Source organism: Rattus norvegicus, chromosome X, assembly GCF_036323735.1.
Source record: "Rattus norvegicus strain BN/NHsdMcwi chromosome X, GRCr8, whole genome shotgun sequence".
NCBI classification, from domain to species: Eukaryota; Metazoa; Chordata; class Mammalia; order Rodentia; family Muridae; genus Rattus; species Rattus norvegicus.
The window spans coordinates 111,708,257-111,722,776 of record NC_086039.1 but is presented as its reverse complement, the minus strand read 5'-3'; the positions used below and the strand labels follow the sequence as shown (position 1 = coordinate 111,722,776).

The 14,520-nt window shown below is 38.5% G+C and overlaps 1 protein-coding gene across 2 annotated transcripts in view; it reads left to right on the top strand.

Annotated features, from left to right (window-relative positions):
• Positions 1-14,520, top strand: part of Chrdl1 (chordin-like 1) — a 103,821-nt gene that overhangs the window by 66,908 nt on the left and 22,393 nt on the right. For both annotated transcript variants that reach the window (XM_006257373.5, NM_199502.2), the window contains exon 7: positions 10,930-10,997. In XM_006257373.5, coding sequence (XP_006257435.1) covers positions 10,930-10,997 — 68 coding nt within the window. The remainder of the gene's footprint in view (positions 1-10,929; positions 10,998-14,520) is intronic.

Genomic DNA, 14,520 nt, shown 5'->3' with positions numbered 1-14,520 from the left:
CTGAAGTTAAGTAGAACTGAGCCTTCTCGTGTTTGATAGATTTGCCTTTTATTTATTTAATCTCCACAGACGGAGCTTTATTTCCCGTCCTTCTTGTGGGAACAGATCCTAGCACTGACTGTCTTCAATTCTCTTGTCATGATTTGAATTTTCCCTTTTAGTGAGTTCTCAGGAGCACCAGATGAAAGCTCGTTATTACTGATCATGCATTGTTCCTTCATATGCTTGACAATTCATTAAATTCTTCCTTCGGCATCTCTAGCCTAAATGCACCATTTTCTTTCATCTTTCTTTATAAAGACTAAATCCCCCACTTTTATAAAAATTGTTTTTTCTGTGCCTCCAATTTCTTTACATCTTTCAGTTGTATATAATGTGCTTGAAGTGCCTTTGAAGTCCCCATTTCTGAAGCACCTAGTTATTTTTTCTGTTGAAATTATGTTTGTACAAAGGTGTATCTTGTAGAAGCATATTACTCACACAGCAGGGAACCCAGACACTTCTTCCTTATGCTGACCACCCTAACTGCAGGCCAAATGCTGAAGGAAAAAAACAACAACCTTTTGAGTGCTGAACTTGCAAACCTTCATATAAAGGGCCCCATTGAACAGCCTGTCTGCACTGTCACCAAACACTAATTCTCGCCTTTCTCCCTGGGTCAGACAGCAATCCCAGACTCAGATTGAATCTCAGCCCCAGCCTCAGTTGTTTAGACATGTCTGTGAGCCTGGGACAGTCAGGAGAGTGTTGGCAGGGTGCGTGTCATTGCTGGCACCTCAGCAAACCTCATCTGGACGGGAAGCATAGTGAAAACAGCCGCTAGACCATAAGGGAAACTTTATCAGAAGAAAACATCTCTTCAGAGATTGTACTACTGCCATATATGGGGCAGTCAGACCTCAAACTAAACCCACACCCAGCTTTCCCCCCACCATTTATCATTTCGGCTTCCCGTCTCCTGCCTATGTTGCCAAGTCAAAAGAGAAGGCAGTGTACTTGGACTATGGACAAGGGAGAAGAATTTGGGGTAAGCTGCCGAAGTTCTCAAAGGCAATCATGTATTTTATACATCGTGTGGATATGTAACACTTACACTGTACCAGGCAGCATATAAGTGATTACATGTGGAATAACTCATTTGCTCTGTACAACAGTAGTGGGAACCGGTTTCATTCCTACTCTACACCCACAAAGTGGACAATGAGACCCTAAGTGATCCGCCCCAGAGTAAGAGACTAAGAGACAGAATGCAAAAATTGAGCTTCGTCATTCTGATTCCAATGTCCCAAATTAGTAATCCCCACAAAAACTGTTGGGATACTTTTCTTATTTACTTACATCATTATATGCTAAATTCTCCTCTTTCCCCCAAAAAGGAAAAAGCCCTAAGAGCAAGTTCAAAACCTATTTTTTCCACCATTTTATCTCTAGCATTGAAATAGGGCAAGGTGCATAGTAGTTACTTGACAATGTTTGTAAAGGAATGGATGCAGATATCTGCATCCAAGATTCTTTGAGTATGGAGAGAGAAGGGTGGGATGAGAAGGTCCCATCCAGTTGTGAAGTAAGTAGACTGAGACCTTACAGAGAACGGTGAGTAGTACAACTTCCTCTTAAGAGGATTTGCCTACATCTTGTGCCATGTAAGTTCCTTATCCTCCTTTACTGTCTTGCACCAGGAGACATTCTTGTCACAGTACTGTAAATGTGTCACAACAGTTAGTGAGGCAATTACTACTTTGGCACTCTGGAGTCAGCATGACTCAAGACATGACTGGATTCTTTTTTGATTTCTGTTTGTTTGGTTTGCTTCTTATTCTGTAACTTACAGCATATATTATATACCACTAAGGACAGGAGTTATAAAAGTCAGTACCTGAAAGGAGGGGGGATCTGGTCCAGAGAGTAGGACTGGAATCCCTGGAGGAACTCCCTTCCATCAACTCATGTGATTTCCAGGTCACTTTGTGCTCTCCGGAGTGAGGAAAGCAAGGATCTGAAGTAAGGGAGAAACCCAGGGACAGTCCCATAGTCTCTGAATCTTTTAATTCCTGATGCTACCATGAAACTAGCACGCCCTCCCCCCCCTGCCCTGTTGTTCTACATCGTATGTGGTCCGTTATCCCTTAATTCACTGTGACTTGTTTGGGTAGGTGAGTGAACATGGTTGCTTGTTGTTTTGGTTTTGTTTTTAAGCTTGAAATGGAATGTCCTTCACATTTGTGATCCTCCTACCTCAGTTTCCCTAATCCTAGGATTATAGGCATACACCACTGCACCTAGCCCTTTGAAAAGCTAAGCATGTTTGTAAAGGCTTTAAAACAACCTGGTCCTTCTTTTGCCTGCAACTCATCCCCATTTCACTGACATGAACACATACCCAGACCGTGTAGCCCAGACTTTGTCATTTTTTCTTGCACTACATATCTTTCTTCTACTTTTCCCAACACAAGCTTCAAATGACACCTCCCTTTCACCTATTATAATGTAATTATTTTTTTTTCAGGAGCACAGCTGAAAACACTGATTTTGTTTTTTAAATAGTCTTTTTACTTATTACCTGGTAATTTTATACATGTCTATAATAAATTTTGTTCATAATCACCCCCCTCTTGCCCTCTTGTCCTCCTCCTCCTGAAGCCCCTTTTCCCTACAATTCTCCCTCCCTACCCCTTGTTGAGCAGTTATCGGAACTTAATGAAACACCAGTTCTAATAGCTGTGACTAGTGCATCGGGCATATTGACTTCCTTCTTTAACTGTAGATCTTAGTCTGGTCCCTACATAATGGTCTATGTTGTGTTGATACAACGCAATACCTGAGATGAGGTCATTTCTAAGGTCAAGAGGTTTATCTTAAGAATTCTAGAGGTTTGAAATTTGAGATTGGGCTACTCTGTTTGTTAGGGGTGGGCCACAGGCTTTTGCATCCATGGCAAAAAGTAGAATAGAAAACTGGTAGTTTCAGACACATGGAAGAGTACAGAGAAGATGAGTTGCTTTTTTCTACTCTTCCAAGAGATCAAGTATCCAAAGAAAGATGGTAACCGCTCAAATACCACACCTTCCGATGCCATCAGAACTAAATTTGTATATAACCTCTGACAGGGGCAAGCAATATCTAAACTGTAGCAAAAGAGTTTAGCGTTTATAAGAGTCCAATATTCTCTTGTGCTCTTCATTGTTTCATGTATGTTGGCTTCTGATTTGGACACTTCTGTATGTAAAGGACCATTTTTTTTATTAACTTGAGTATTTCTTGTATACATTTCGAGTGTTATTCCCTTTCCCGGTTTCCGGGCAAACATCCCCTCCCCCCTCCCCTTCTTTATGGGTGCTCCCCTCCCCATCCTCCCCCTCTTGCCGCCCTCCCCCAACAATCTAGTTCACTGGGGGTTCAGTCTTAGCAGGACCAAGGGCTTCCCCTTCCACTGGTGCTCTTACTAGGATATTCATTGCTACCTATGAGGGCAGAGCCCAGGGTCAGTCCATGTATAGTCTTTGGGTAGTGGTTTAGTCCCTGGAAGCTCTAGTTGCTTGGCATTGTTGTACATATGGGGTCTCGAGCCCCTTCAAGCTCTTCCAGTTCTTTCTCTGATTCCTTCAACGGGGGTCCTATTCTCAGTTCAGTGGTTTACTGCTGGCATTCGCCTCTGTGTTTGCTGTATTCTGGCTGTGTCTCTCAGGAGCGATCTACATCCGGCTTCTGTCGGCCTGTACTTCTTTTGCTTCGAAGGACCATCTTTTTGTAATTGTGCCTGCCTTAGATTTTTTTGAAACCCACCAGCAAGCTAGATGGCTAATACTATGCTAGGAAGAAACTTTATGCCTCTCCACTAACAGCTTTCTACTTCTCCTTCCAAAATGAGCAGGTTAACATCCATTAAATATCACATTTACAGTTAACAATGGGGACTCGTACAGTTTTAAAAGACATTCCATCTTTAAAATTTGTACTGAAATAAAATAATTTTTAATTTGGTGTATTCTCATCTACACTTGAAACACCATGTTCTCAAGGTTATACAAAGGTCTGACCACTGTCAGAGATACCTTTCAACGGTACATCACCAGTGTTGCCTGCCATTCCCCTACCCCCAAATCCCAACTACAGCCTTTACCTTCCATGAAAATTTTCTAGGTTGTTTTTGCTTTCTCTCCATTCTTTCTTCTCACAATTCATTCCTACATTATTGTGAATTGTCTTAGGACCCCCACTCTTCTGACATTATCTTTCTTTTTGGCATGCATCTTATTTCTTTGCTATTGCTTCCTTTGGACAGTGGATAGGATACCACTGAATTTCCTATAGAATTTAAATTAGTAGTCATATGTTCTAATTGGCCATATGGGATATTCTGTCAGGGTCAATATCATCCCAATCCTTTTGTAGACTTTTAGCTTTTTTCTGTGATTGTGTTAGTGTGGTTATAAAAATGAAGAATTCCCAGCACAGCATTCTATAGCAATTATTTCTTTATGGGTGGTTAAAGTCATGTTTTAGCCTCATTCTTTTTTAAAGTACTTTTAGAAATCTTCTAGCTGTCCAGAAGCTCACCATTGGATGTACCCTTTGCTCACATTAGAGTAGTGTCTATGAACCTAGGCTCCAGCATTTATAGGAATCAGTCTGACCTCTTGGTCACCAAAATGAGCAAATGGTTAAGAACTATGAAGGAATCTAAGCATGATTAGAAAATTTGAGCCATCCCTGTCTCATATATATGTATAGGTAAGTGTATATGCATATATTGCCTTTATCTCATGTATCTATGGTTATGTATCTGCATATATGTGTTCATATCCAGAACCTTGGCATCTGATGTTTTAGAAACAAAATGTTCCTTTTCTTGTGTGAGAGCCAAATTATCTCCTTACTAGGCTTTGCTTGCTTGGTTGATTTAATCTCGTCTGTTAAATACCTGTATATTTGTAGGAGTCCCTAAAGCTTGGTTTTTCCCACTCACTCTGTATCAGCTGTATTTTGAGGAGAAGGAAGAAAAATGAGTGGAGAGAAAGGAATGGAGGAAGGGTAATAGACACTGCTCACATGATAATTTCCATGTGCTTGGCACTATTCCAAACCTTTCCTATATATACTAACTTATTGATTCTTCAAAAGCCTTCAAGGTAGGCATTATTACATCTGTTTTAATAATAAGGAAAATGACACACAATGAGGTTGATGGATTTGTCCAAAGTCACACGTGCAAAAAGAGGGAAAGCGTGGGTCTGCAGCCAGACTCTGCAGTTCCACTCTGCTCTCTTAGGCATTTAATATATGGTGCCTTCAACTTGGGGAAATGAAGCAACTTTGAAAATTCTGTTCTCTCCGAGGCCACTGAGAAATGCAGTGTATGTGATGATTCTGTCTCTAGAGACTAAATATGGTACTCTGGGAAGTCATGACCCCATTTTTAATGACGAGTTTAGATCTATTTAGCTATATCACCATTGAAAGAAAGAGTGATGGCCATGCATGCCACGTACTTACTGGTTGATTTACCATAGCTATGCCTCTGAAACTCAGCTGCAAATGGGTCCAGGCTCACAATGCAACTTTATAGAAGTGTTCATTTTTCTGGGTAGTTGCCATGTACATAGCAGGTGGAGCTTTCATAATTGCTTTCTCTGTACTCGATCTTCCATATTGCCCCCCAAAGCTCTTTCACTATTCACCAGTGTTCTTCTGGTCTCAACTCATTCCTCTGAAAATCTGGAAATACCGCACCTGACCCTGATTATTCATTTATTAATGATGATTAGAGTGACTATATAATTCACCATTTAAATCAGACATTTAAGAAATCAGGAGATAAAGTCATAATAATTGTACCTGACAGAAAAAAGGAGCAATAAAACTAGATTAGCCTAGGTATAATGGGCCTTATGGGCACTGTTCTGATGTCCTAAGCGGCTCAGAAATGATCACACACTGGCATACTTTGCTGTTGGGGCCTATCTTCATGGGTATAGCATAATCTCATTGTACACATAGTCTTTTGAGAGATCAGAATTCGCTTCTTTGACCTACTCAAGCAAACCAGAGATTAATGGAAGCCGTATAAGTTATACGCTGAATTTAAACCTAGCTTTTGACCATTTTTCACAAACTTATTTTCCATTTCTCCCATTACCAGAAAGCCAAGCCATTCCAGCCCCATAGAGTAACTTGGAGTATAATTGAGATTTGAATGAACAACACATGTAGCTTTTAAGGTTAAATGAATATTGTTTGACATATAGTACACTAGAGTTGTTTTTCATTTTGTTCTAAAAAAAATTGGTTAAAATTGCATCTTGTTTCTTCTCAGGATTAGCTAGAATCCATCTGTCTCCATTAGAATCACTGTTCTTTTTTCCAAACAGTGGTTGAAAGAAAAAAATCCAAATCACTCAAGACAAACTGTCCAGTGAATTGGGAAAATGAAGCAGGGTTTTAGGATATTCATGCCTATTTTCCCCATGATATTAGAGCTAAAATTATAAATGAATATGTTGTATCTATTTTTAGTAATCAGACGGACACTAGCCAGGTCTAGAGAGCTACTTTTAGACATACAAGGTATTAGCATCTAAAATGACCATTGCAGTCTGTCAATGATTTCAATTAGTTTAAGTGAAGAGTTGAAACCTTTATCAGCTGTTTACTAAAGTGATAAAATTTAGGTAATGTCATTCTGATGATTTTTAAATCTCAAAGGTGACAGAAATAGTAGCAGTCTCTTGATATATGTTATAGAAAGAAAGAGATAAATATTCCCTATAGTAAAGAGTTTCTCTCTGTCTCTCTCTGTCTCTGTCTCTGTCTCTCTGTCTCTCTCTGTCTCTCTCTCTCTCTCTCTCTCTCTCTCTGTGTGTGTGTGTGTGTGTGTGTGTGTGTGTGTGTGTGTGTGTACATACTCAGAAGTCATAGTTTGAGTACTTTTGTAAGTGGGTAAAATACTTTGTTTTATTAACAAGTCTCCATTTGCAAGCGCTCAGGCAGTGACACGTTCAACTGACCCTATTTTACAGGGTATTAATCTTCGGCTGCCATTCTTGACACTGCCTTAACCCATTTGCTTTGCCACTGCCTTAACCCATTTGCTTTGCCATCTTAAGTTTCTGCCTAGTCGTGGCTGCATGCTTCTGTAAGGCTTCTGCATTTTGACTGGACCATAAGTACTTAAAGGCTCTTAAATGAGAAACTCTTTCGAAACTCCAGTGCCTTTCAAAACTGAACTTCAGTGATGGCTGGGCTAGAAAACCACTTGTTTGCTAATATCCGTCAGGAAATCATTAAGAGTGAATTTGATGAAGAGAGCTGTGCTGTGATTTTTCTTTTGGAATTTATTTTCTCTCTTCGGCTACTCAGATTTGGCTTGGAGCCATATCTTGCAGCTTTATCGCATTTCATTGTACCATTTGCTGGTAAATCCCTTTCTAGTTTCCAGTCTTCTCTCTGGTATACTTCCATTTGGCGCACACCCATCACTGCCAACTAAAACAGGGCAAACAAATCTCAGTTTATCCCTACTCAGTCACCGTCAAGGACAGTGAACACCTCCCCAGATTTTCAGTCTGGCAATCATTTCATTCTCTTCTTTCTTCCTCCATGGTCATATCACCCACCAGCCTTAACACTTTCTTTTGGTCTTCAGCCAGGAGACTCGACTTTCCTCCCTAAGTAGTGCACAAGGATACATAGCCTGTTACCTCTCACTACTAGAGCTGTATCCTGATGAGACACCAAAGTTTTAGTGATCGCCACCTACTCTACACTCTGGTGCCTGAAGAAGCTTCTTGGGATATCATTTGTGCTATAGGACCCTCTATCTAAAAATTAATAGCAGCATGCAATGTGAATTCTCCAACCTGTTTTTGATGTCCCCATTTACAACTTCTCTTTAACTTCAAAAACACCCTACTCTCACCTTCCTTCTCCTCCCAACCCCCTTCTCTCCAATTACCAGCCCCTTATTTTCCCAACCCGAAATTTGTATTCAAACCATACCTGCTTGCTTCCCCTAGTGTGCAACTTGCTATTTCCAAAGTGATGCTTCTTTGCAAGTGTCGTTCATTTCATCTGAGATATTCTGCCCCTGTCAGTGTCCCTGTGTCCCCGTAAACGTCCATAACCCACCTCTAAATAGTGGGGCATAGGTCATTTAAGATGCTTTTTTTTATGATTCCCTCTGACTTGTTCATCTTCCCACTCAATACGGCCTAAGCTGTTTTTCCAGCTGGTGATCTTCATATGTTTTTAAACTGTGTCTTAAACTGATGTCCAGTCACTTCCAAATGTAGCATGAACATCTTGAGGGCAAGGACCCGGCAGGATTTCTCTCACTTGCCATAGTACCAGTCTTTCCACTTGTTCAGCATTCAAGGCTTGTTACTGACTCTTCAGTATTATTGCCAGTCACAGCTAACTCTCAGTGTAGTCAGCCAGAGTTTCCACATAGGTCTTTAGAGAGTCCTTGTCTATCTTCCTATGTCCTGCACCCACACAGGAAGAAAGTCGTTCTTTCAACCACACACTTCATTTGGTATTTGTATTGAAGTTCAGTTGCATACTAAGGCACTGACTGATATGTACCCAACAATATACCAGCTGTTCTAGCCCAGTTATTTTTAAATTTCTCTATGCCTCCAACTCCATTGATGAGTTCACCAAAATCTAAATTACTGGCCCTCATCCCATATTTTATGATTCAGTAGGTCTGGGGTGGGATCCAAACCTTTGAGTGTCTAACAAATTCCCAGATGATGACAACGAGACCACACTTTGGAAAGTAGTGACCAAGAAGATACAAAAATAGTCTGAGACACAATCTCTTGTTTAAAGTAACTTACAGTTTGTCCATGAAGGACCGAAAAACATTTAGCAGTCAAAAATATTCATAATGATTTGTTGTGCATTCATGGAGCAAATGATGAGTGACTACTATGTGCAAATTGATATTGTCAGTAGTGATGTTACTTCAGTGATCAGGGTATGCAAAAAATCTTGATTTTCATGGTGGAATTATAGTGGGAGAAAACAGAAAGTGAACAGAATATTTAAAATGTAAAGCAATTCTACGTTCTCCAGAGAAAAAGAGTGGTTAAGACATATCAGAAGGTTCAGAGGTTTCCCAGTTCCATCATTTGATGGTGATGCAGTCACAAGTGACAAGGAGTAAACCATACTCTTATAGGAGGAACATGATTATTCAGGAATGTTGCCTGCAGTTTGGGTGTTAATTTATATGAATATTAGTTAACTATGAATAGCTATTTTTACTGTGAGCCTTGGCTTCTCCATTTGTTCCATGTAACACTTGGACAAAATTGTGTCTGAAGTTCTCTACATTTCTAAAAGTGTAGGACACCAAGTAAATGATCTAGGTACTGTAGGTTAAGTCTGGAATCTTAGCATGTGTAAGGTTGACATAGGAGGCTATCAAAACAACTTTCAAGCCTTTTCCAATGCTTAAAATATTATATAATTTTCCTCACTACTACTATAATGTACTGGATAAATTAACATGTTATGATTTCATTCCAAGGTCTTAAAAGCTTGAGAGATAAATTATAACAAATAAAAATATTCTATTTTTTCCATATTCTGTGTTACCCCATTCAGCAGCTGGTTGGTGTTTAGCATAACATATATTAAATATACATTATCCACATACACATATTTACATATATGCCTGTATGGTCATAGGTCACCAAAGCTTCTTGAAAATTACCCAATTCGCTTTTATTTTAATCAGTTAATAAATACCCATATCTTTTATATGCTTATGTTTCACAAAACCTTAATGTAACATCTTCCTCTTAAAAGTAGTTGCTCTGAGTTGGGTGTGGTGATGCACTCTTGTAGTCACAGCACTTAAGGCAGAGGAAGTATCATAACCTCCAGAACAACCAGAACAACTCACTACATAGTGAGTTCCAGTTAAGCTACAACTACATAGGGAGATCCTGCCTTAAAATAAAACAGCAGCTATTCTGGAAGACTTTAGTAATAGGGAGTTTACTGTGCAAAGAATGGGTCCTATAGACCTAGACAAAGGTGTCTCAGATCAAAATAAAAGACAATACAATGCTGTTTTATTACTACAGCTCTACAATATAGTTGAAATGTGGTATGGTAACCCCCTTTTGCATTATTCTTTTTACTTAGGATTTGGCTTCCTTGTCATTTTTAGAATCTTCCCTATCTATATACCTGTGTAGATGTGTGTACATGTTGGTGTGTGTGTGTGTGTGTGTGTGTGTGTGTGTGTGTGTGTGTGTGTAAAACAATATTAACCAAAGAAAAGGAGTTCATGAATTTGAGAGCAAATGAGGAACCATTGAGGAAATTTGGAGGGAAAGGAAGAGTGGAAATGTTGTAAGTAGAGCACACATGTACAAATATCTAAAGAAATTTGAAAAAAAAACAAAAAGAACATTTTGGATATTTCTTGCTTAAATACTCTAGTCATGGCAAGTTTACTTTTACTTTCAAATCAGTTTATACCTTCTTAGAGACACAATGGTGAACTTAATTCTTGACCAATGAAAATTTCAAAACTCAGTGTTTTAAGGATACTATAAACACAAGTTAAATATGATCTGCAAAATACTTAACTGTCAGTAGAATAAAATAAGCAAAAGCAATGGTGATGGCTATATTAAGGTGAAAAGCTATTATTTTCCCGTTTATATTCCAAGTTCTGGATAATGTTACCAGTTGATCCATTTAGAAAATGATAACTTTCTTCTGAGTTGTTTTGAATCATGAAGCCCACCCAGAGAAATTGTGGAGTGCTGTTTCTTGAAGGGTAGCCACAAGAACTAAAATTCTGTGGGAACTTTAGAAACATGGTTCCAAAAAATGTGGCTGCATCAAAATGGTGATAGCTGCCCCTTCTATGTATGTGTGATTCTTTCTTTATTCTTTTTTATTAAACAGGGGATGGAGAATTATCATGGGAACATTCTGATGCTGATATCTTCCGGCAACCTGCCAACAGAGAAGCAGTAAGTGTGATGAGCTTCAACATTTCCACACTCGACACTAGCTAGTCAAACTTTGTTTTCCCCGTGGCTATTTATCTTTTATTCTGAAAGACCCATTTCTAGCATCAGTTTTTTCCTTCCTCAGAAAACTTCAATGATGTCATTGCTAACCTGTAAACATTTATCATTGACCATTAGGGCAAGATCTGGAGCACAATGCAGCCATGACCTTCTGTCTAGGTCTGAAGTTGGGATGCTCTTAGAATGACCTGAGAAGTCTATATGTTCTCTCTAAGGAGGACAGTCACCATGACTATTCTCAACAGTGAAGACTTTCTGTGGCATTTTAATATAATCCACTTTATCCTTTCAGCCATATTCCTTAGAAACCTGAGACTTCTTGGTCATGTAGAAAGAAAATAAAAACTATTGTATTAGAATGTAATAAGTATATAGTATCACATAGTATATATAATATTTTCATGGGTATATTATATATTACACATAATATTTTCATGTATATTATAATATATATAGTAATAGTATATGTTTATTCAATTAACAAAATATACCATCTCTAAGAATGACTGTCTAAGAAGAGTCACTCAATCATCTTAAAATTTGAAAAGAAAATGTTCTAGCTCAAAGAATGAATCACATTTAAGGGACTTATGAAAGTGTTTCCAATGTGTTTGTAATTGTACACAAACAGGTGTTCACTGAATCCCCTGTGTAAGAACTATTCTCAAAACCCATTACAGCTTTGCTTTCAAAAGTTTAAATCAAATGAACACAAATTTTATCAATGTACATTTGGCTATATATACCTAATCATTGGTATATAATAACATTGTTAGTAAGAATGTAACAGAAATTGACAAGATGGCTCAGCAGGCCTTGGCTGTCAAACCTGAGTTCTATCTCCAGGACCCACATGGTAAAAGGAGAGATCCAACTTAAGTTTCCCACCGACCTCCACACACAAACCTACCATAGTACGTTGTAAACACACGCACTAAATAAGTAATAAGTTTAAAAAGTAAAATTGTACCTAAATGTAGGAAAACAAAGAAAAAGTCAGATATACTAAAACAAATGTAAAATTTGTATGTGCTTTTATAAAAAATGTATAAATGAGAACAATCTGAAAGAGCATATATCAATATGATAATAATAGTAATAAAGGGATAGAAATAGACATGAGGAAAAGCTGAATTTGACTTCTTTATGCTCTTGTTATTTCATGTTTTTCCATGGTAAGAATTCATTTTATAATAAATAAAATTAAGTGGTTTTGTAAAATCTTAGAAACTGGAAACAAGACAGTACATTAGGTTATAAAGCAGGTTATTTTCATAAATATGGCATAATGAAGGAATCTCAAAAGTTACTATTGAGTGACAGTTGCAAACATCACCATGTCACTTAGGCTATGATTCACTGTCATCACAATGGCCAGTTTTGACTTGCACATCCCGTCTTGCCAACACCATACCAAAAGCTTCGACAATGATGGTGTATAGTTTTGCATTGCCTTATTACTTGGTGGTATTGCTTTCTAAATATTACCATTTTCGATTCAGTGTACAATTGTCGCCAAGGTGAAAACCAGTGCATTGGCATCTCACAATAGCAAGATTTGTCTCACAAGAGAGACTGACTTCTCCCATTCAGGGAAAGATTTTCTCCATTCCACTCTGTCCGATTTAGAGTAAGATACTATACAGATCCTAACAAGGCAATGGTTGTAATCTTAGTTTTTGGTGTTGTGGGTTTTCTCTTTTCTTCAATCCAGGTTTTTGTTTCTGTAAGAAGTTGAGAGCAACTGCATTAGTGGTTATCACTAAATGTCATTCAAACTTTAGTCCCAGTCACATTATTCTGCTTAGCTTCCACGGTAGATGTTATTCATTTTTCTCTCCTTCTTTTATTCCATATATAGTACTCTGAATGCCCATATATTGTCTATCAGCTTCACCAGTCCTCCTAAACTTCAATCAGGGATGACTCAATCTAGGATTGTAGCAAGAGGAGCCAACATTTGGCAGTCATAGAACCACAATGGCAGATGGTTCCACTGTATTATGAGTAAAGATTTCCCTTTGTTCTGAGGGGGGTGTTATTGTGCAATATGATTTGAATAATACATAGCATCTGTAGTAATGGAAAAGTATGTACCTGGGATATAGTAGGCACCCAATAAATATGCATGTGTTGAGTGAACGGGTATATAAGATAGAATAAAATGTGTGGAAGATCAACACAAAAAGCCTCAGAGCTTTAAGTCATCCCAATGTCTATCAGCTGGTAAACAGATAAATTAAATGTCCATATAGAGGAATACTAGTTAGCATTAGTCAGGAATAAATAACTGAAACACAAAAATATACACCTGACACCCTTCAGAAATGTACTAATGGAAGACAGATATGACTGTTGCCTATAGTAGCACCACGTTTATACAGCACAGATTTACAAAAGTAAGTGTACTGGGAGTCAACCTGCTCGGTGGGTTCTGAGGCAGAGGTTGAGAGAGAAGAACTGTAAATAGCCAAAAAGTTCTATGAGGAAGTGATAGAATTTCTCTCTGGTAATAGTTGTATGACTCTAGAAATTTGCTAAATTCATTGGATTTTACATCTACAATGAGTGAGGTTGTTTGTTTTTCTAGTGTGTAAGTTACATTTCAATAAAGGCTCTTTGAACTAAAATGAGGGAGTGCCAAAGTCACTAACAAAAAAATACAAAAAAAAAAAAAACAAAAAACAAAAAAACAAAAAAAATCAAAAAACAAACAAAAAAAAATATGTGGAAGATCGACTCTGACTTTTACTCCCCATGAAATTTACCATCAGGCTAGTGCAAAGTTGGGTATATGCTTAATTGGGGGTTTCCATTGGTATAATGAAGCACCACGACCAAAGCAATTTTGTTGATGAAAGGTTTTATTTCACTTACACACTTCCGGGTAACAGTCCATTAATGAAGTGAGTCAAGGCTAGAACTTAGACAGGCCAGCAACCTGGAGTCTAGACCTGATGCAGAGACCATGGAGAGGTGCTGCTTACTGGCTTGTTCCTCATGGCTTGCTCAATCTGTTTTCTTATAGAACCCAGAAGCAACATCCCAGGGATAGCATCATCCACAATGGGCTGGGCCATCCCCTATCAATCACTAGTCAATAAAATACCCTGTAGGCATGTGTACATCCTGATCTTATGGAGGTAGTTTTTTCAGTTGACATTCCGTCATCTCCAGTGACCCTAGCTTGTGTCTACTTGACATAAAACTGCCTAATACTTTATAGAAGCAATGTGAAATAGATTAAAATCTATATGTCAGTTGCTATGTGTGCCTTGGAGTTCCCGCTGCCCTACCCCCTACTTGCTCTTGGGGGTTGGAGGTGAGATGGCAGGGAATCAACAGCACAGACTCTAGGATCAGGTGAGAAATGCTTCAGCAAGCTTATCTAAAAGCTGCTGCAAGCTCCTTTAATACCCTCCACCCACACCCCATTGGTCCTAAGAAAGCATCTATTCTAAAC